General features: G+C 49.5%; 2 protein-coding genes across 5 annotated transcripts in view; one reads left to right on the forward strand and one right to left on the reverse strand.

Moving 5' to 3' along the window:
• The window catches only part of LOC112299863 (maltase-glucoamylase), a 166,439-nt gene extending 160,529 nt beyond the window's left edge, over nucleotides 1-5,910 (forward strand). For all 3 annotated transcript variants that reach the window (XM_053926556.2, XM_053926554.1, XM_053926555.2), the window contains one exon: nucleotides 1,728-5,910. In XM_053926556.2, the coding sequence (XP_053782531.1) occupies nucleotides 1,728-4,037 (2,310 nt within the window). In that variant the 3' untranslated portion in view covers nucleotides 4,038-5,910. The remainder of the gene's footprint in view (nucleotides 1-1,727) is intronic.
• A 4,396-nt stretch (nucleotides 5,911-10,306) lies between these two features.
• On the reverse strand, nucleotides 10,307-18,339 carry LOC112299864 (putative DBH-like monooxygenase protein 2). 2 transcript variants are annotated; one of them, XM_045191051.3, is made up of 14 exons: nucleotides 17,852-18,339; nucleotides 17,404-17,590; nucleotides 16,336-16,482; nucleotides 15,743-15,904; nucleotides 15,411-15,494; nucleotides 14,486-14,653; nucleotides 14,225-14,327; nucleotides 13,874-14,040; nucleotides 13,435-13,526; nucleotides 13,062-13,143; nucleotides 12,850-12,909; nucleotides 11,694-11,824; nucleotides 11,035-11,149; nucleotides 10,307-10,735 (listed from the first exon to the last, which is right to left on the reverse strand). In XM_045191051.3, exons 1-14 carry the CDS (start codon nucleotides 18,337-18,339, stop codon nucleotides 10,490-10,492), a joined length of 2,232 nt encoding a protein of 743 aa, XP_045046986.2. In that variant the 3' UTR covers nucleotides 10,307-10,489. The 2 variants fall into 2 exon arrangements, with proteins under 2 accessions (XP_045046986.2, XP_045046985.2); XM_045191050.3 differs by having other exon boundaries at nucleotides 13,047-13,143.
• Between the last annotated feature and the right edge of the window lie 4,193 nt (nucleotides 18,340-22,532).

Here is a 22,532-nt window from a genome sequence, read left to right on the forward strand (position 1 = left end):
ACTTATGCCTGCGGCAGAGGCTCAAAGAAAAGAGTGATCTTTAAAAAAATCGAGTTAACTGGCTCTCCACACAGAGGTAAGGGGCGGGGCTCGAATCAGTCTTCTGGGCTGGTGAAAACTGGCAGTGAACTGTGGTGATGGAGAAGACGAGTACGTCCCACCCGTGACGTGAGATCAATCCTTTGGTCAACAAGCCAGTGACCTAGATAACAGACCCCACTCCACTCTCTCCTAAAGTGCGCTTTAGAAACCAGAGCCAAGTAGTTGGAAGACAATTGAAAAGTAGAGTTACCAAGAGTAACGGAAGAGGGAAAAGTGTCCCACTTTTGAACAATACTGGATCTGTCAAAAGTATGGATTCAGGAACTCAGAGAGGGCGGGTTAGGAGAGTGAAAATGCCTAAGTCTAGTTACTGTTTTCTAAAAGGTAAAAAGTTGCCAGGCTGGTATTGGAATTTTGGGAAATGACCCTCTGAAGTTCAAACAGATTCTCTCTCTCTGGTCTCCTGTAGTTCTCCACTTCAAAACATTTTTCCTGAACTATTGAGTTCAAGGCCAGCCACTCTTTATAAGTAAACACTTCTACTTAAGACTGGTGACAGAAGATCTTTGAACACCTTCTTTTTGGGAAAGTTTGCAGCATATCATACCTACTTGTTGCCTGCTGGTCTCGACCTATCAATAACCAAGGTTGTGGCCAGACTAGCTCTTGTGGTTCTTAATAGGAATGCAAGACGTCCTTCAGCGATAACCATCAGGAAACTTTGGAAAGATACAGGCTTATGACTTACAAGTCCTGGAAACCACACAGCACACCCGGGGCCACACAAGGTGGTGCTGGGCAGAGAGAGAGCTCCTGGGCACGGGCCTAGGGTTCAGCTTTTTGGGGGTGGAGGATGGCAGGGGGTCTGGTGCTTCCAGGGCTTGGTCTTTATCGGTGAATTGAAAACAAGGTGAATTTTGCCCTGACCAGTGTGGCTTGGTTGGAGTGCTGTCCCAGTACACCAAAATGTGTGGGATCAATTCCCAGTCAGGGCACACCCCTAGGTTGCAGGCTCCATCCCAGGTTGGATGTGTATGGGTGGTAACCAATCGATGTTTCTCTCTCACATGAATGCTTCTCTCTTCCCCCATCTCTCTAAAATTAATAAATGTTTAAAAAATAATAAATAACATGGTGAATTCCAAGCATAGGAAGAGAAAATGAACAAGTGGCCCAAAGGCCAGTTATTGAAATCAACTGAGATCTCGAAAACCAAGGAGCCTCAGTGGGCTTGCAGTGGATGTCTCTTTGGAATGGACAGATCCGGCGACTGAAGCTTAAGTCAGACACTCATTATAAAAAAGAAATAACACCTAAATAGCAGGGCTTACACTACCCTATTATGTGCCAGGCAGTACAGTAGGGGTTGGGGTTGGTGAAAACAGGAAACTAGCCTGCCCTCAGGAAGGTTAAAATCTAGAGGCAGAACCAAGAGATCTTTATGAACATTGGCTTTATCAAAGGCTCGATTACGTGGGAGCAGTGTGGCTCTGACGAAATGAAGTGCATAGTAAGAAACATTCCCAGCACGTCTCCCCACATTCAACTGTCTGAATCAGTGTGATGTAAGAACAAACCTCCTGTTACCCTCTGGGAAAAAAATGATCCATCATTTTGGTGGTGGTTGTTAAATATGCTCTTTCAGAAGTTCTAAAATACTAATGTTATTTCTTGTTTTCTGGCAGATACTAAATATTCAGTTGGATGACAAGATTATCAGCCTGGAAAAGTTAACTGAGGTCGCTTGGATTCACGGCGGTCCCATAGTTTCTACTACACTGAAGACAAGTACCATCCTGCCAACCACTCCACATTCTACATTTACTACTGAGGCCACCACTCCCTGGACTATTGTCACTAGTTTGCCCACTACAAATACCCCTACTGCCAGCCCTAGTACTGCCCCACTTAGCCCAACCACGTCTTTCCCAACAAGTACTACTGAAATTACACCCGGTACTACTGTCCCTGATACTCCGACTTCTTTCCCTACACATACTACTGCTGCGAGCTCTAGTACGGCCCTTCCTATCACAACCACTTCTTTCCCAACAGGTACTCCCGAAGTTACAACTAGTACTACCATTTCTAATGCTACTACTCCCTTCCCTACACATTCTACTACTGCTAACACTAGTACTAACTTTCCTACCATAGCCACTTCTTTCCCAATAGGTACTCCCGAAGTTACAACTAGTACTATTATTTCTACTACTATTACTCATTTCCCTACACATTCTACTCCTGGTAACACTAGCCCTGCCTTTCCTACCACAGCCACTTCTTTCCCAACAAGTACTACTGAAGTTACACCTGGTACTACTGTCCCTAATACTACTACTCCTTTCCCTACAAATACTACTACTGCTAACACTAGTACTAACTTTCCTACCACAGCCACTTCTTTCCCAACAGGTACTCCTGAAGCTACAACTAGTGCTGCTATTCTCAACACTACGACTTCTTTCCCTACAAATACTGCTACTGCCAGCACTAGTACTGACTCTCCTATCACAACCACTTTTTTTCCAACAGGTACTCCCGACGTTACAACTAGTACTACTATTTCTAATACTACTACTACTACTTTCCCTGCAAATACTAGTACTTCCAGCACTATCACTGCCTCGGCTAGCACAACCGCGTCTTTTCCCACAAGTGCTATTGAAGTGACAACTAGTACTGCTGTTCCCAACACTACTGTTCCTTTCCCTACAAATATTACTACTGCCAGCACTAGCACTGCCCTTCCTGGGACAGCTACTTTTTCTCCAAGTTCTATTGAAGTGACAACGAGCACTACTGTTCCTAACACCACTGCACTTTTTCCTGCAAATACGACTACCGTTAGCCCTTACGTTACATCTCCCATCACAGCCACTCCTTTGCCAACAAGTACTACTAATACTACCATTGGTGCTACTGGTATTGCCACTGCTCTTTCCCCAACAAGTACTGATGCTGCTAGCACTAATGATACTGTTCTAGTTACAACTGTTCCTTCTCTTACAAACACTGGCATCGATACCACTAGCATGCATTCAGTTACTACGAATATTTTACATGGTACCACCACTGCAGGAAGCACAGAAACAACCACAGGCATCACCACAGTTACTTTGGCTTCAGATGCTACTTCTGAACAAACCACCACTCAGCTCGCACCCCCCGCACCTCCTACCAGCACCCCTGGTACCACCGCCACAGACAGTGTATCTCTGATGGCACCGACCAGTGTCAGTGCCACCACTCATCCTCCAGGTACCCCTACCCATGCTTCAAGCACCACGTCCACGGGCACCGAAAACACCCCTGATGCAAATATTACCAACGTAATACCTGGCGTTAGTGACATTACAGGAACCCCCAGTAGGGAGAGCCCGACTACTGTTGATGTTAACGCCATGGCGGTTCCTGTTGTGCACACTTTTCCGACTACTGCAGACACAGCAATCACTGGCACTGAAGACCTGGCCACTTCCTCACACATAAGCACAGCAGGTGTTGAGTCGTCTACTGCAGCTACTGGAAATGCCACCACAGCAGGTGCTGCCACTGTCACTACACATATTTTCAGCACTAAAACGACAAATTCAGCGACTACTTCTGACACAGTCCTTACAGACACGTCCATTCCCAGGGCCACAGCTGTTCTCGCCACCTATACTGTGAAGAGTACAAAGCATACAGCAAGTACTGCTGACGCAGGTAGCTCCGGAAGTGCTGCAGGTGACCTGGCACGTGTTTCTGTTCCAAATGCCACAATAGCCTCAGACACGTTAACCTCTGCTCCCCTGGGTCCAGTGACTGACCGTCTTGTGACCATAAATGCTACAGCCAGGTTTTTAACTGTCGTTGCAACTAATGCTACCACACACATTACAGACGCTACTGTAAATGCTTCAAATACTACCACTCCTGATAGAACAGCCAGGGGTGCTGCTACTGCATTGCCTTATATTGCAAATACCACAGGCACGGCTCTAGTTCCCTGAATACTGTTCAAGGCAGGATAACTACCACAGACATCTCCTGAAAAACAACTGTGACAGATACAGGAAATCAATGAACCGACACATGATTTTACGCTCCATACGTTCTCACAAATAGCAGCACTGGCTTTTATAGCTATGGCTAATCCGAGCACTGTCAACCTTGGAGATAGATCTCCAGATGTGCCCAGTACTAACTTTGTAGATACTTCTTTTGGAACCAAAATATATACCACTATTTTTTAAATTACAATTATACCTTCGATAGTCCCATCTCTTAAACTACAGATATTTCATACATCTTGCTACAGACTTCACGTATGATTTTGATATCTTGGATAATACTGTAAATACCATCGCTCTGTAAATACTGTTGCTTCAGGTGTCATCACTGAAATAACCCGACTTGTTCTGTAATACCGTACCTCAGTTATGGCGTCACAGGCAACAATGCCACACCTGAGAGCCCGGTGACGCCTGCCGCTGAAATGACTGCTGTAGGAGAGCTATTAATATCACAGCGCATTATTTAATTAGAATGCTAAACATTGCACTTTGGGTTCCTAAGAGCTTCTTCCAAATACCGTGGCTACCAATGTAGTAATTTGCTATTATACATACTGAAAGTATTATTGCTTCTAAAGGGATCCTATCTATAGTTATAAATATGAAAAATGCTACCATTGTAGATCTTCTGTGTACTTCAATGCCAGGAAATGAGATCATTAAATTAGGAATATTATAGATTACTATAAGAGGAAGTAAAAAATATGATGATAGATGTGAAAACCATAGCTTTCCAAACTTGGCAACCATTGCTGCCATAGGTACTGCTGATACTCTGCCCGCAGATTTGATAAGCCCTCGTATTTATAGACAGTAAACATAACTCCAGGAAATTACAATTAATCTTACTTGGGAGATCATTTTAGATCCCTGCCATTACCACTAATGGCTGGATTCACTTACAAGGATCCAGTCTCTCATAGAGCAGAAATTACCTGGGCAGAGATGCACGTGTAAAGCCGTAGCATGAGGGAGACAGTTTCTGCCCTGGAATCGGAGTTCGTATTCTGCTCTGCTTTTTCCTTTATTCACAAGCTTCGCTTTTCTCATTTTACTCTCCTTCAAGGGGTTAGGACTTCCCAGCATGTTCGTGGTCTTTCATACCCAAATTCACTCTTTATCTTTGACCTATTACTTTCTTACATCACCCAGACTCCCTTGCATAGACTCATGCTTGAGTGCTATTGAAGGCTTAACTCTTCTAGTACAGTATTTTCAAAACGTAGTTTGGGGGTGCAAGGGCAGCCTCAAAACTCTTCTTTGGGTACACAAGCTCAGATCTGTGTTCATAATGTGTTGTTGTTATTTGCCTTCTTCACTCTCACTCTCTCATTAGGACACAATGGCATTTTCTAGAGACTATGCCGTGTGATGTCACCATAGCTGAATATAGAGACAGATACAAGAACCTAGCTGTCTTCTGCAAAACCAGACACTACACAGTTTTACAAAATCATGTCATACTTACTTTTTAAAAAATTTTTATTGTTATTCAATTACAGTTGGCTGCCTTTTCTCCCCATCCCTCCACCCCCCCACCCCAGCTGAACCCCACCTCCCTCCCCAGCCTCCACCCTCCCCCTTGATTTTCTCCCTGTGTCCTTTATAGGAGTTCCTGTAATCCCCACTCCCCACTGTCCCCTCCCCACTCCCCCCTGCCCATTGTTAGATTGTTCTTAACTTCAGTGTCTCTGGTTATATTTTGTTTGCTTTTTTCTTTTGTTGATTAAATCATGTCATACTTTCACTCATTTCTTTGCTTTGGAAAATATAGTGGTTTTTCATAAAATGTTATTTATGTTAATGTGGAGTTCATATTATTATTTTTAATGAATTAAAAAAGAAATATTTTACAGAATATTGTACAAATGACTCAATTTTAATATCTAATGCAGTAAATGTGAGGAGATCTAACCCACCTACACAAAGACAGGGCCTTTACTAAGTTTGGGTGTAAAGGGGTCCAGAGATCAGAGGGTTTGGGGAGCGCTTCCCTGGGGCAACAACCTGCTAGTTTCACTCGGTCCTGGTCACTTATGCTATGAGCTTTCCCAGCATGTAGGAGCCACATAGAAGCTCCAACAACTGTGGCTTAAGGTTCTTCCTGCACCCGAATGTCTACTGCCTACTCTGAACACATTTGCACAACTTTCTGACCTACTTCCATGGCTGTCCTGTTATTGTCTGGGTGGCTTAATGTCATTCCATGGGAGGGGCACAGATCCTCGGTTAGCTGCATTTGCCTTTTGGAATCCATGCAGAAGCAACAGTCCATGCACAAAGTTGATGGACCTTACACCAGGGTACACATGCCTCTTGACATGCCCTTCCAACTCAGAACACAACAGAACTCCCAATTCTCAACTGTCCCAGTGGAGTCAGTCACAGGCTCCCTCACGTGGTTCTTACCTGAGGGAGTCCCCAGTGTGTGTGCTCACACACACACACAAGGTAAGTGTGTGTGCTCACACTTATGAGCACACATAAGATAAGTGTGCTCATTTTATTGGCACCACAAGCCCTGACACAGGACAAGGGGCTCTGGGTCCTGAGGCACACTGGTCCTGCAGCCAGCCCCACACCAGCGCAGACTAGCTGGCCAAAGACTTTACTCTTCACTTAACACACTTGGAGTTTGGAAAACTGAGGATGAATTTGCCTCAACAACCATTGCTCTACAGCTACTGGAATTCAATCCTTTGAGTGTAGAAATCAATGGAAACTAAAGCATGGGATTTTGAATGCTAAGTACTCCTGAAAAAAAAACCAAAACAAAACAGAACAACCAAACAGAAAAAAGAAAACCTGGACTTAACTTCAGATGGTTGAAGACATGTGAGAACTGAAAACTCGAAGTGTACGCACAAAATGTGACCCCGGAAACAGGCAGAAACCTGGAGAGGGAGGAGGTGGAAGCAAACATCAGCATGCTGCTCTGACTCCGGGGGGCTCTGCCAGCTCCCGGGCTTCCCCCAGACCTGACCACACACAGGGGACTCCAGGGGACCAGTTCTGAGAGCATCGCCTGCTACCAGATGGGCGCAGGGACTATGGCCAGGCGACACTCCTTTCCTTTCCAGTCTCAGTGTGCCCGTCTACAAGGCGGCGTAAGCATCAGAGTGCGATGTGCACAGATGCACTTTCAGCCTGAGAAAGGCAATGCCAGGTTTATCACGGCTATTACACAATTCCCGGGGTGTTCCGGCGTCCATGTAGACTTCTCCCTTCTTCTCCCCCTTGCCTTTCCTGGTAGCACAGCACATGCTCCCTAGTGCTGGCACTTTATAAGGCCGCTCTAAGTCCCTTTTATTCAAACTGAAGTTTTGTAAAAGAAAATTCTTCTCCAGGAGTGTCTCTAGTGTGTCCCAAGCTAGGCTTCCAGGGGGGAAGGTTGTTTTCTGTTTGCTTGTTTTGAGCTGAAACAAAATGTTTCACTGCTAAGTTAAATAATGCCCATCTTCCCTCACTTTACAAAATTATTTAGTCATTGGAGTGTTGTTATTTTTCTTAAGCTTTTTAGATGTGCTGCTATTCATATGTTGCCTTCTAGAGAGCTCTAGCTAAGAACACAATGTACCAACAAACAACAGGGAAGAAAAATTTTGAAATAGCCAATCGAGTTCACATGGGCAGGGTGTGAGTATGTGTGTGTGAGAGTGTGTGTGTGTGTTTGTGTGTGCGCGCGCGTGTGTGTGCGCACACACATTATTTTGTAGGGCAAACATATTTCCTGGCAGTAAAATTGTCTTTGGTTTGTGTGATGAAATTCAGCTTATCCTGTTTCATCACTTTTTCAAAGAGCGCTGTTATTTGGTGGTGATTCGCTGAATAAATGTGAGCGTTATTGCTTCGTGAGGGCTTGGCCGAGCCCTGCCCTAGAGTGAGATGTTGAGCTTCATGCTACGTGTCCAGCCTCTGCCCTAGGTGTGGGCAGGCTGATAGCTCTTCCTCAATTCACCTGCCCATGGTGAAGGGGTGTGAGGCAGGATGGGGCTGGTTCTGTACTGGGAGGAGAAGCAGCGGGTATGTTTTGATGATGCTCAGTGATGGAAAAACCTCAGAGACGTCAACCTCAACCCAGGCAGAATTGCTCATGGGAACACAAGATGCCTAAAGATCTTTGAGAAACTGCCCGAGGCTAGAAGTTTTATCATAGGATTAGTACAAGAGTAATACTCGCTATACTAATTTCAAATTAGACTGGAGGTTATATTTTTCTCCCTGGCAAGTGATAATTTATCATCACAACAATTCCCATGACCTTCATAAATATTTATATTTCTAATTCCAGCTGCAGAAGAAAGTCAGTCTATTATTTAATTATTTTTAAAGATGATTAATTAGAGCATTGCTAATGTAGATGATAGACTGTGTTACGGATGCAACGCAAGTTTATTTCCCAGTATTTGCCCACATTAAAGCACACCGGAAGTGGAACAGACGTTAGAGCCCACGCATCTTGACATTTCCAGCTCCTGAAGCGTTTCCTCTGCATGGGATCTTTCTAATCTTCATCAACATCCACCCACTTCCTCAAAGTTTGCCCGTCGAATTGTTGGGCAGCATTAACTTTGCTGATACGGAGATAACATTTGGCTTCTCGGAAGTCCACTCAAAAGTTGGGTCTTTTTTCATCTTAAACCATCTCTCTGCTTAGCCTTCATGTTTTCAATGTGGCTGCTGTTTTCCTACTAGTCATCCAGATTAAAGCTCCTTCTTTCTCAAACACCCCTCTCATGACCTCTGGTTCTGGGGTGGGGTTGGGGAGGCCTGCTGACTTCTATCAAATGTAGCCATTTCAATAACATAGCCATTTAAATAATCGTCTACAAAATCCAGTGATTTGCAGCTCTAAGAAATAAATTCTGTTGCTCACTTGCTGTGCCTGACAGCTGAAATTAATCCACGGGGGAGTTCTACAGCATGCAGACGGGGTTTCTGCTCACAGGGGTCAAAACCTCTTGCTTGGGAAAACTTTTCTGAAAGGAGCGTCTCCATTTTTCCTTGAAAGATGACAACAGAGATGCCCAAAACGGGGCACAGATCCTCTGGTTTCAGGGGAGCCTAGTTTTCCCCATAACCATGAACTTTGAAAAGCCTCTTTGATTTGAAGACAGCAAGTCCTTCTGCAGAGTGGCCCCCGGCGCTGCGAGTGCCCAGCAGAGACTGGAGGAGCTAAATGTGAACACGGGAGGGCTTGTGCAACCTCGGAAGGGAGCACCCAGAATTGCCCAGAAGGAGTGACAGTGAAGGTACAGGGCTGGCTTCCTCCCACGTGCCTCCCCTTTCCCAGGGTCAGGCACTACGCTGCCGCTGACAGGAATCAAGATCCGCCTCAGCACCTGGGCGTAGCCAGAGTAGTGATCCCTTCCACGGACCTGAGCAATGAGCCAGGCAATTCAAAGAGTGGCGCAGTGACATTAAACCTCGAAGCACAGGGTGGTGCAGAGCTTTGCAAGCTTAGAAGCCAAGAGTGCCTCAGATGCTCTCAGAGCAGCCACCGCCTCTGCCAGCCTATCAACGGTGATTGCAACCGGCTGGCTTTGTCTGTGTGAACCTCCTCGACATGGCCTGCGCCCCAGAGGCCAAGGACTACCCCTCCCCACCTTGCCCTGACCTGTTCTCAGAGCGCAATTCTGCTGGCTGGGCCCAGAAGGTTCTCCACACCTACTGACTCAAGTGGTGAGAATGACATTTTTGGGATAAATAAAGATTGTCCCGTGGTAGAGGCATGGTGAGGACAGCAAGGACCGCACTGTATGTGGCATTTGGGGATCCCTTTTATTGAGCAGTTCAAGAGACCTCCCAGCTGCTTGTCCCAGACCAAAGGCTAAAGGAAAGAGAAGGCACCAGGAAGCAAGTTTAGTCCTATTTAACACGATGTCTTAAGCTTTGTCCCTTATAAACACAGCCTCTCTCTTGACCACATACCACCCACATGGCTTGCTGTCTCTGTCTCATGGGGAGGGGTGGACAGAATGTCAGAAGAAGAGAGAAGCAGGAGCCCTCTTGGGGGCCAGCACGGGAGAAGGAGGGGTCCCAGTGCTCTCCCTCTGTATTCGAGCCCCCTCCTCCCCATGTGGCCTCTCCTGAGTGAACCAGAGCACCAGACATCCCAGGGAGAGCCCCACTGCCTCGCACCTAACCTTGGATCCTGATTTTGTTGCAAAATCTGTGGCCTCACAAGCACTTCTGAAGCTTTCAAGGATGGATTGCATCGCTTTATGGAGTACCACAGTGCCCAGGCCTGCAGTGACCTGCCCTGGGCCATGGGAAGGGACACAGATGGGGGACTTTGGGGAACCAAAGCAGAGGGGAATTTCTGTGTTTGATGGTCAGGGGAGGGCTGAGCAGAGAGAGGCTTCAGGGTTGGACAGGAGGAGATGCTGTCAGGCTCCAGCCTGCAGGGTGGCGAGGAGCCAAGAGAAGGCCCCCTGCCCAAACAAGAGGGCAGCCAGGGGGAGGTGGCTCAGGGTGGCTGTGCCCGAGGCCAAGAGGGGCATGGGGGCAGCAGCCCTGAAGCCTGCAGGGGTCTCGTCCTGGGGCTCCACTTTGCCCCCTGATGACTCCAAGCAGGGCCCCCGAGGCGTGGGGATGATCTCCGGAATCCAGCCTGTTGTGTTTTCCACCATCTCCTGCAGGAGAAGGAAAATGGTGGGTTGAGGAAGAAGCCTTCCCACCTCGTTTCTTTTCCTTGGACCTTACTTGGTCATCCCCTGTCCTTGCAGCCTCACAGGCTAACTGAGACTCTGGTCCTACCTCCAACCCGGAGCATCATCAGCCCAACTGCCACTCCTTGAGCCTCTCCACCCTGGCCCTGTGTTCCTACCATCCCGCACCTTCCTCACTCTTCTCTGTTTCTGGCTTCTCCCAACGCCATCCCGTACCCCTGCCTCCCTGACCCCGAGGCGGCAGTGTCTCCTGGGACACTCACGTCGATGGTCTTTATTATCACCATCTGCTGCGCCTCCTTGCAGGCTTTTTCTGCTGTCCTGATGTTCTCCGGGGTCCACTCAACATTGTTCATGGCCATCATGCCCTCCATGGAACTGCGTGGGTGGGGGTGGGGTGCGGGGGAAGGACAGTAGTTTAGGGTCAACTCAGATCTTTGACAAAACATGTGTGAAATCCCTTCCCTGTCATCAGCATTAGCTTTACATCTGTGTAAAGTCTAAGGAATATCTTAAGACTATGTGAGACCACCAGGAGTTTGGCGAAGGAGAAGAATCATGGGAACTCAGAGCTGAGAACTTTTAAGAGGGAGGAAAGGAAAATTCTGACTCTTTAAAGAAGTGGCTTTTAATCTGCGGGCCATAAAGTTCAGGGAGGTTGGTGGAGTGACTTCAGGGAACCTGTAAATGCCCTCAAACTGTATGTGAAATGGGGTGTATCTACACAGACACGCCTCTTTCTTGCAAAGGAGTTTCAGGGCTCTTGTGGAGTCTCAGGGAGGACCCCGCCCCCAAATAATGGAGAGTCACCACTGGAAAGTAAACAGTGACCAAGTCAGGTTGTGCACAAGAAAAAGGCGGGCTGAGAATCTGTCCACAAGGGATGTAACGCTTGAGGGGCTCATGGTCCAGGGAGACTCACTCCGACACCTCCTCCCCCAGCTTGTGGGCCACGGAGATGATGTCAGGGTACCCCATGCAGCTGGAGATGTTGTTCCGGGGGTAGTAGAAGAGGAAGATGAGGCACATCTCATTGATGGTGCTGGGACCACCCTGGAAAAGAAGAGGCGGCAGATGGAGAAAGAGACAAAGGCCGGCAGAGGGAACAAGGCCGGGGGAAGTGGGGGTGGGGTCACCCCTCCAATGACGGTGCTTTCCTTTCCCCTTAACCTCCAGCCCGCTCACTGATCTTTACTTACCCCTTCTCACTGCACCTCCTCCTTCCTCCTCCTCTACTTCCAACCAGTGGACAGCTATGGATATTATTTCCAAAAATGATCCCACATACCTGCCCCATCCTCTATTTTTCCACTGCCACAGTCTTGGTTTGGGAAGATAAGATACAATATTGAATTCTTTGAAAAAAGCCGCTTCCTCGGGAACTCCTTCAGAATTCCCCATTGGTGCAAATCTAAAGTGGGACCCCCCAAAATGTCTCAGGTTCTCATCCCTGTGGTAGGATCTTATGGTTGTCCCCTGTGAATCCCCTAGGGCATTCTATCCACACTCCTCTTATGCATGTCACTGCCGACCTTGTGTTGGAGTCCTCTGAACGGCTGCATTTTCTTCCTCGATGACAATGACAAGCAACGCCTTCTGACTCCGACAAGTGTGGAACTGTCCCTGCCACACAACAGCTAACTCTAACTGAGCATCTCCACAAGCCAGACAATAGCCTAGATGTTTTACCTGCATTGGTCAATTCCCACAACACTCCTCCACGGTAGACAGTACTGTTTGTTCTTTTATGAATTAGGGAACTGAGACACAAAGAGGCCAAGCAGCTCGTCTCAGGTCAGAGAGCTACTCATGATGGTGTTGGCATTCAGACCCCAGCCAACAGGCCCCGCGTCCACGCTCTCAGCTATGATAACGTGCTGTCTTTCCGGGAATCCTTGCACCCATCTTAGAGTCATCGGGGTGTGAGAAACTGAAAGCCCCCCTGTGAATGGGCAACACTACTGGAGAAAGGAGGGGACTTCGCTGGAATAATCAGTTGCTTGATAGCCAAGGCCAGGGATGGGGCTGCCTTCTGAAGCTGTCCTCATGGCAACTGTGGTGAGAAGGGAGCTACTTACAAAAGTCAGGGAGTCTCGGTCCAGAGTCTGGTAGTGACACTCCACCAGCAATTCATCTCCCTATTGAGAGTGAAGCACAAAGGCTGAAGGTAAGACAGAGGGAGACTGGAGTAGTCTTAGAGCTCTCTCGGCTGACGGTAATGAGCCCCCGGCCTGCTTGTCCTCTGACGCCAACCAGGCCTCCCCCGGGCACCCACCGGCTTGATCTCTACCCGATGAGGTAAATCTCGAGTCTCCTGTAGGCTGAAGTCGTAGGAATCGTCTTTACAGATTGTTTGGAATTGTGTTCCATTTCTAGAGGGAGAGGAAGGGAGGGGACAGGAATAAGAAGAGGAGGGTGAAAGCAGGAGGGTGCCTATCAATGAAGAAGCCGAAGAAGCCATGTGTCGGCTCACCCTGTGGGTACAGGTTGTCCCTGAAGCAGTAGGCTCCGCCTCCCACCGTCTTCCTCCCAGAGTCGCTGCTCTAAGGACAGTTCTAGCTCCTCCTAACTCCTAGCCTTCTGCTGCAGAATACGGAACTGTTTCTAAGCGCTATTTCCCACATGCAAAAGGGAACCTGCGGATCCCTGTTTCCTTCTCTTACCTGTACTGCACGGCCTGCAGAGCGCGCCCAGCCAGGTGTGTGTGGAGCAGGTAGCCAAACACTTGTATGTCAGGCACCGGGGCACCATTCATCTGTGACAGGGAGGGGAGGCATCTGGTTTGGTGAGAACTCTCATCGTGACCTGCCCCTTGATTTTCCACCCTTAGCATCTGACACCTTCCTCTTATGACTGACATGGACCCCTGTAGTTTTTACCGGGCTCTCCTGGCCGCAATTCCTGTGCCCCGTCACCCCCCCCCCCCCCATCCCCACAGCCCTGGCTCATCCACCCTGTGCATCATCCAGGTGAGTGATGTTCCTGAGTGCCGGGCTGTGGTCATGGTAGGAGTGTGGGGCTCAGGCCGCGTGGGCTGTGGATCAAGCCGGATCTGTGGTGGGGAACCAGCACCCTCAGGGGGGGAACACCTCCCAGCCTCACCTCTTCGAACTTCTCCGTCTTACACAGCCCGTAGGACAGGAAGGACTCGGCGCCGGGGGGAATGAAGTGGATGGGGAATGTGAAGAAGCCCAGCTGCAGGACCCCCATGTCGTATTTGCGCAGCTGTGCCGAGTAGTACATCCGAATGCCGGAGGAGTCGTACACACCTGGTGCAAAAAGGCACACTCACAGGGGGCAGGAGAGCGGGTCACAACGTGGGAACAGGCGCAGGAAAGCTGGGGTGGGATGTGAGCGGCATGAGTCTGCTTGCCTCCCACAACCTCTTCCCAGCTCCTAAGGGCATCAGGCAGCCTCCGTAGCCCTTCCTCCGTAAGCGCTCTAGATGCTCACCAGGAAGGTTATGAAAATTGCTGTAATGGATCTCCAGGCGGATCCACTGGGGGTCCAAGGGTGTCCCAATGGAGATGCCCACGTCATCTGGAAACTGGTAACTCTGTTGGGTGGAGGGAGAGGGGCGGGGAGAAGGGCTGGGAGCTAGTGCAGGAACCCATCCCAGACCTCCCTTGCCTCCTGGCCTTCCACCAGCCCAGCCACCCCAGCTCCCGACAACACATGCCCCTTAGCCACCTAGCTCCTCATCCCAGGACTCACTGTGCCCCCGACAGCCCAGCCCACGACGACCTGGGAGCAGAGGGAGAAGGCCGGGTCAGCCCCGTAGCAGTCGCTGATGCCCGTGGGCAGAGTGCTGGCGTTGCCGCAGGCGTACAAGAGGATGTGGTGCACCATGGTCTCGTTGTGGTCGACCAGCTTGGGCTCAAACTGGGTGGGTGGAGGAGGGCGGAGCACAGCCAAGCTTGTCCGTGTCCAGTCCTAGTCCCCACCTTCCCCTTCCCCAAATAAAATCACACCTGTCCCCTGCGTCTCTGTTCCTCTTTCTCCTCCATTTCTTCTGTTTTTCTTCCCAACCTGTGGTCCCCCTGTCTAGCTCCTCTCTCAGCAGCCGTCCCTGAGAGCACAGCACGCTAAATCCCGTGCAGTCAGCCTTTCCCTGAATAGCCCCAGCGGGTCCCTGCCGTCTGAACCCGTAAGCATGCCTTGTTGGACTCGCTCTCTATAGAAAATATGGCCCCCACACGTTGGCCACGTATTCCAAGATCCCACTTTTATTTATTTCATCAAAATTGGAATCACCCAAATGTGACATCTGGTGCCCAAGTTTGCATTCCCTCTAGCCAGACTTCCCTTGGCCACGCCCCTCCTAGCCAACACCTCCTCCTGGGTGGAGGGCCCAATTCTGGGGCCAGGGTGGGGCTTGCACTTGGTGGTTTGCAAAAACTAATTAACTCCTGACCTTCATCAACATCTCGGCTGCAGTGTGGGGCTTGAATGAAACAGCGCTGGGAGCTGAAGCTCCAGGCTCAGGAAATCCTGACACTCCCATGTCCACCCCACCCGGCTGGGCCCCAGGTTAGCCCCACTGCTTCCTCCCAGCAGCCCCCTGACTGACACCATCCCCTCTGGGCCCGCTGTGCCCCTGAGCTGCCTTGACAAGGGCCCACGTCAGGCTGGCCCGTACCCTGTAGATGTGGTGTTTCTTATTGACGATGGGGAGAGGCAGGAAGGTGCAGGCATAGGTGGTGTCGTCCTCCGGGATGAGGAACTGGAGAGAGAGATACGCAGAGGCTGGGCTGGGGTGGGAGGGCAGCTCCCGCAGAAGCGAGGAAAGGGCCGTGCCAGGGAGGGGTGTTCCTTTTGAGGCCAGCTTGACTGTCCTCCGGGGACTGAGGGGAGCCACAGAAATCGCAGTTCTAGGAACACACTGAGTACTGGGGACAAGAGGAGGGTCTGGCCAGAGCCGGAAGATGTGAAGGGGGCTGGAGCAGGCTGAGTGGGATGGGGGTGTCTCACATCTGTGATCTCCAAGTCATGGATGATGGTGTTCTCAGGGACGTCGAGATCGTCCGGGTGGACTATCTGTAGCAGGAAGATGGACTTGACAAAGGTGCGCTCCCTGTCCAGCGTCAGCGTGTCGTCCAGGCCATAGGCAGCTAGCACCCTCATGGTGTCACTCTGGGGGGGTCACAGGCATTGAGGTGCTGCGCCCATGAGCGGCACTTTGCACACACCCACACCCAGGGGCTGACACAAGCCATGTGCCCACATCTACACAGTGGGGTGGGAAGGGCTTCCGTCTGGAGGGTCAGAACCAGTCAGAGCCCAGTTCGGCCCCCGAGGCCAACTTGCTGGGAACGTTGAGCAAGTCCCATCCCCTCTCTTATTCCTTCTCATGCCTGTGTCCACATTGGGTAAGTGACACTCCAAAGTTCAGTGAGGTTGGGCAGAGTTCTTCAAGAGGGGACAGCTGGGGTGGGAGGGACAGAAGTCCTGGGGACTGTGACTGGCTACTTGAGATGCATGGGCACTCTAGTGTGGGGGTGACCATGTCCCCCCAGAAGAATATGCTGCTTGTGAGCCATTGTTTTTCTCTCTCCCGAATTTACCGTAATATCTTGGTCATGAGGGTCACAGGAACGGAAGGGCCTGGAGAAGCGCATGGTAGTGTAGACAGCATCTTGTGTGAGCCCCAGCAGCACAGCGTCCTGACTGCCGTCCTTCTCCAGGGTGTCTTCATCCACCAGGTGCTGATCCTGGGGTCCAGGCAAGGTCAAGGAGTAAGAACCAGGAGCCCCAAGTGCTCATGACTTAGGAGCAGCCCGTGTCCCATCAGTCCCCCCAAGGCACCAGCTTAGCAGAACCCAGGGCTTCTTTATTAGGGAGTTTGCTCCTAGGACAGAGCATGGTGTCAAGGGTGGAGGCTCGGGGCAGAGGAACGGATAGCGTCTGATGGGAGTTTCGCCACCTCACCTTGCTTGACTTCCGTTTCAAATCTCATCCCCATCAGTCCTAATATCCCTGTATCCCTAACCCTGGAAAGCTCACTGATTCTCTGAACTCTGTGCTATTCACCCTGTCCTGTGGCTCTTAATGTTGATGCTTCCCTGTAAACACAGTTGAGAGGGATGAAATTGGGAGATGGGTAAGCTTCTTCATCTGAAAAATGGAGTAATATTCATCCACCTCATAGTGATGCGGTGTGGTCTAATGTGCAAAGGATTTGGAGCAATGGCTGGTTAATCGAAAGTGCACAACAATGTTAAGCTGCTAAGGCCTCGGGGGCTGTGGTTATTAGTCTATTTCATGCTGTGGTCTCCCGGACAGAGCTTAAAGGAAATTCGGGATGAAGACTGTATCTCAGCAGCTGTGCCTCTCCCCCCGCCCCCCCCCCCCCCCCCGTGACCTGCATTTAGGGGCTATCAGCAGGCATGTGGGTCAGGGCTCTCTCCGTCCAGTGGGGCCGTTCCTGAGCACCGAGGGATACGCAGTCTGGAAGATGTAGACAGAATCCCTCCAGTGGACCCCTTCTGTTGGTAGAGAACACCAGCCACCAGCTGGTGTTCTGGGCATGTGCCTGCCTGTGTTTGGAAAATGTGGCTCCTTCCTGGCCTCAGAGCCATCCTAAACCCAGGAAGAGACCCTCACCCTGGGGAGAAGGTCGCCCTGGGACTTACCGAGAAATAGACGTTGCCATCCGGCAAGACGCCTCCGACCACCAGATCGCTGCCCACAGTGGTGTAGCGATTCCTGATGCCCAAGCCCACCCAGCCAGCTGTCCGGACCTGGAGCTCAAAGGTGATTGTCTCAGCCTCAAAGTCAAAGTCCCAGCGCAGGAAAACGGCATTGGAAGGATCTAGGAACCTGGAATAACGCAAGCGAGATGCTGGGCCTAGGCGGCTGCCTTGGGAGGGGGCCGCGAGGATGGTAAGTAGGAGGGCCCTGAAGGGGAGGGTGCAGGCCATGGCTCCTGGGGTCGGGGGCATCTCTCCCGCGGTGGACACTCAAGAGGTGTGGACTTATATGTGCTTCTTCCTGTGCCGGGCACCGAGCCATAGGGGAGGGACAGACTGGGGCTCTTCTGATCTGATCATCGTCCCCTGGGTTCAGAGTGGTGCCACTTACATAACCCGGAGGCGTGAGGTGTCCAGAGAGTGTGCGGAGCAGCTTGCCCTCGCCCTGGACTGGGGACCCGGCATCAAAGTCTCAGGAGTAAATCTTTTAAACTCGTCCGCCCCAACCTCGTGCTGGTGTCCTGCCAGCGGGGACCTCACAGAATCAAGGAGGTCTTTCCTCTCCCTCCCACTTTCTCTCCCTCCCCTCCCTTCCTTCCCTCCATCCCTGGATCCTTGGATGTCCTTTCTGAGCACTCTATCCTCTGGCACATGGCCCCCACCCCAGTTTTTATGGGCAGTTTCTGTTTTGTCTCTATACAGAACTGGGGCACTCACAGGGGTGCCATGGGGGTGCATGGGAGCCTGCCTTTCAGCCTCCCAGCCCAGCAGGAAGGGGAGACCTTGCTGGGAGGTGTCAAGGGAAGGTTGCGATTTCCATCTCCCTGAGGAGTCTTTGCTGCTAATCCCGGAAAGGACGTGTAGAGGTGAAGGAGCCATAATCAGCTTTCAGGTGGGCGAGCCTGGGTAGCTTTTGTTTCTGTACATTCTCAGGAGGAGCAAGGGGGAGGGGGCAGTGAGGGGAAGAAGAGGGCGAGATGGGGATAAATATGAACTTGCATTTGAGAGGCTTTGTGCTTTATCCTTCCTCCTGAGAATTGCCTTTCAGAGGACTCACCTTTAAGGCCTTCCACTGGAGGCTTGGCCCAGTGTCCCCATAGGCCAGCACTTTGGTATCAAGCGGATAATAAAAGGGCAGAAGCAATGTTAGAATACGAGAACACAGGAGTAAGAAGGAGTATTATATCCACTTAATTTTAGAAACATCCCACTCCACCTAATTTTTAGATGAGGAAACAGAAACACCAAGGGTAACATGAATGATGTCCCCGTCCAGGCAGAGCTAGCACAGGACACAGGACCCTGCCCCCAGGCCAGTGCTCTTTCCACCCTTCCCTTAGGTCCCTGCCCCCTCCCCACCCTGGGGCCCCAACCCCTGCCGTGCCTTCCCACCAGGGCTTGTCCTAGAGGCAGCTGGTATCATCGCCGACTGCTTCTTAGCAAGGGCACCAAAGTCTCACCGTGACCCCAAAGCTCTTTCTTCCCCAGGTCGGACACAGCTCCTCTGTAGCAGGAAGTCACCTCACTGACCTCTGGGCTCCTTCCTCCAGTAGTCAATGGAGCAGCTCAGAAAAGTTAACAAGGACACGTGTCGGGAGAGCCTCTCCCAAGACAGAAACTGGACCCCCCCACCACAGGAATTCAGCTAAACAGGGGTGGACAGGACCTGGAGCACCTGCTCACGCCTCCATTCAGTGCCCGTGAGTTCTTCTTAATGCCTGCTGAGTCCTTCAAAGCTGCTAAGGACACAGGTGAGGTGGTTTGCAGCAGCTCTGAGCCCCTGAGTAGTAACTGGGGTGCAGTGGGGGAGAAAACACATTTCCTAGGGGGGTAGCCATAATGCCCAGCTCCGGGCATGGGAGGAGGTAGGGAACTAGGCAGCCACCTGGAAGGAAGAGGTTTACCTTGGCCCAGGACGGGAGCCAGGCCAAGGCCAGAGAAGGAGCTTGGGGAGGCGATGACCTTGAGGAGCAGGGATCCAGGAAGGAGATAATAGGAGTATCAGAGACACTCTGATCCCAATCACATTTGGGGATTAAGGCAAAGGGAGGGGGTGGCAGGGAGACTGGACTGCCAGCCCTGTAAACTGAGATGTGCCCAGGATTCCTCGGGCTGCAATCTGTCTGTGGGCCTCAGCACTGGCCTCAGCAGGAGGCAGAGTCATGGGAAGAAGCTGGAGTCACAGCCTCCGCAACTCAGGGAGTCTGCTCCAGGCCCCTGCAGGCTGCTGCCCACAGCCTCACGCTCCCTTTCCTCTGTTCCCTAGCCCCCTTTCCTTTCACCATCTGATCCCCAGAGTGACTCTCCCTGCAGCAGAATGCAGTATGAAATGCATTTTTCTGGTATTCAGGACGTATGATTTGGTCGATGCCACCGGAGCTTCCGCCCTCCCTCTCCGGATGATAAGGTGGGGAACGGGTAAGGGAAGACAATGCAAAAGTGAATCAGCATGTTACTCAGGAGGTAGAACAGTGGATGTGTTGTGCACAAGTAGACGATTGATTGTGCAATTTTGAAATACAGTGATACAAAAAATATCAATGAAGTCACTTCATACACAAAGTTGTACGGAATGAAAAACCTGTCTTCTGTTTAAATTGAGAAGCACACAATTTCAAAGTCAGCAAGCCAAGTGAATTTATAAATTGTATTATGCTGCCACCCAATGGATCCTTTGTCAGAATCATGGGAACCCTATTGCTGTATGTATTAAAACTTCCGGAGAATAAAAAAATAAACAGCGAATCTGGGAGGTGTAAACCCCCAGGATGCCAAGCCGCTGCTGGGCCCTGACGTGGGACTCTCCAGGGACGTGGCTCTGTGGTCTTGCCTTGCTCCAATTCCCGTCTTCATTTATCATCTGCGGTGAACAGACACCCACTCGGAACACTGACTTGAACTTCTTTTTTTTTTTTTTTTTTTTTTTTTTTAATTTATTTATTGTTATTTAATTACAGTTGTATGCCTTTTCCCCCATCCCTTCACCCCACCCCAGGTGAACCCACTTCCCTCCCCCCTCTCCACCCTCCCCCTTGGATTTGTTCATGTGTCCTTTATAGTAGTTCCTGTAATCCCCTCTACCCACTGTCCCCGCCCCCACCCCCCACCCCCGCCCTTGCTATTGTTACATTGTTCTTAACTTCAATGTCTCTGGTTATATTTTGTTTGCTTTTTCCTTCTATTGCTTATGTTCCAGTTAAAGGTGAGATCATATGGTATTTGTCCCTCACTTCCTGGCTTATTTCACTTAGCATAATGCTCTCCAGTTTCATCCATGCTGTTGCAAAGGGTATAAGCTCCTTCTTTCTCTCTGCTGCGTAGAATTCCATTGTGTAAATATACCATAGTTTTTGGATCCACTCGTTTGCTGATGGGCACTTCGGTTGCTTCCAGTATTTGGCTATTGTAAATTGTGCTGCTATGAACATTGGGGTGCACAGATTCTTTTGGATTGGTGTTTCAGTGTTCTTAGGGTATAATCCCAGCAGCGGAATTACTGGGTCAAAGGGCAGTTCCATTTTTAGTTTTCTGAGGAAATTCCATATTGTTTTCCACAGTGGCCTCACCAGTCTGCATTCCCACCAACAGTGCACGAGGGTTCCCTTTTCTCCGCATCCTCTCCAACATTTGTTTGTGGATTTGTTTATGTTGGCCATTCTGACTGGTGTGAGATGATACCTCATTGTGGTTTTAATTTGCATCTCTCTGATGGCTAGTGATGCTGAGCATCTTTTCATATGTCTCTGGGCCTTCTGTATGTCTTCCTTGGAGAAGTGTCTGTTGAAGTCCTTTGCCCATTTTTTAATTGGGTTGTTTGTCTTCCTGGAGTGGAGTCGTGTGAGTTCTTTATATATTTTGGAGATCAGGCCCTTGTCTGAGGTATCATTGGCAAATATGCTTTCCCATACTGTTGGTTCTCTTTGTAATTTGGTGCTGTTTTCTTTAGCCATGCAGAAGCTTTTTATTTTGATGAGGTCCCATTTGTTTATTCTTTCCTTTATGTCCCTTGCTTTAGGGGATGTGTCTGTGAGGATGTTGCTGCGTGGAATGTCTGAGATTTTCCTGCCAATGTTTTCCTCAAGGACTTTTATGGTGTTACGGCTTATATTTAAGTCTTTTATCCATCTTGAGTTTATTTTCGTGTATGGCGTAAGTTGGTGATCGAGTTTCATTTTTTTGCACGTAGCTGTCCAGATCTCCCAACACCATCTGTTGAAGAGACTGTTTTTGCTCCATTTTATGCTCCTGCCTGCTTTGTCAAATATTAATTGATCGTATAGATTTGAGTTTATTTCTGGGCTCTCTATTCTGTTCCATTGGTCTATGAGCCTGTTTTTATGCCAGTACCAGGCTGTTTTGATTACCGTGGCCTTGTAATACAGTTTGATATCAGGTATTGTGATACCTCCTGCTTTGTCCTTCTTTCTCAAAATTGCTGCTGCTATTCGAGGTCGTTTATGGTTCCATATGAATTTCTGCAATGTTTGTTCTATATCTGTGAAATATGTCATGGGTACTCTAATAGGGATTGCATTGAATCTATAAATTGCTTTGGGTAGTATGGCCATTTTGATGATGTTAATTCTTCCAATCCATGAACATGGTACATGCTTCCATTTGTTTGTATCTTCCTTAATTTCTTTCTTCAGTGTTGTGTAGTTTTCTGAGTACAGGTCTTTTACCTCCTTGGTTAGGTTTATTCCTAGGTACTTTATTTTTCTTGTTGCTATATCGAATGGGATTTTTTTCCAGATTTGTGTTTCTGCAGTTTCGTTGTTGGTGTACAGGAATGCCTTTGATTTCTGGGTATTGACTCTGTATCGAGCTATTTTGCCAAATTCATTTATTAGGTCGAGTAGTTTTTGAGTGGAGTCTATAGGGTTTTCCATGTACACTATCATGTCGTCTGCAAACAGTGACAGTTTCATTTCCTCCTTTCCAATTTGGATGCCTTTTATTGCTTTTTCTTGTCTGATTGCTGTGGCTAGGACTTCCAATACTATGTTGAATAGGAGTGGTGAGAGAGGGCATCCTTGTCTTGTTCCTGATCTTAGTGGGAAAGCTCTAAGTTT

Source organism: Desmodus rotundus, chromosome 6 (assembly GCF_022682495.2).
Source record: "Desmodus rotundus isolate HL8 chromosome 6, HLdesRot8A.1, whole genome shotgun sequence".
Classification (NCBI taxonomy): Eukaryota; Metazoa; Chordata; class Mammalia; order Chiroptera; family Phyllostomidae; genus Desmodus; species Desmodus rotundus.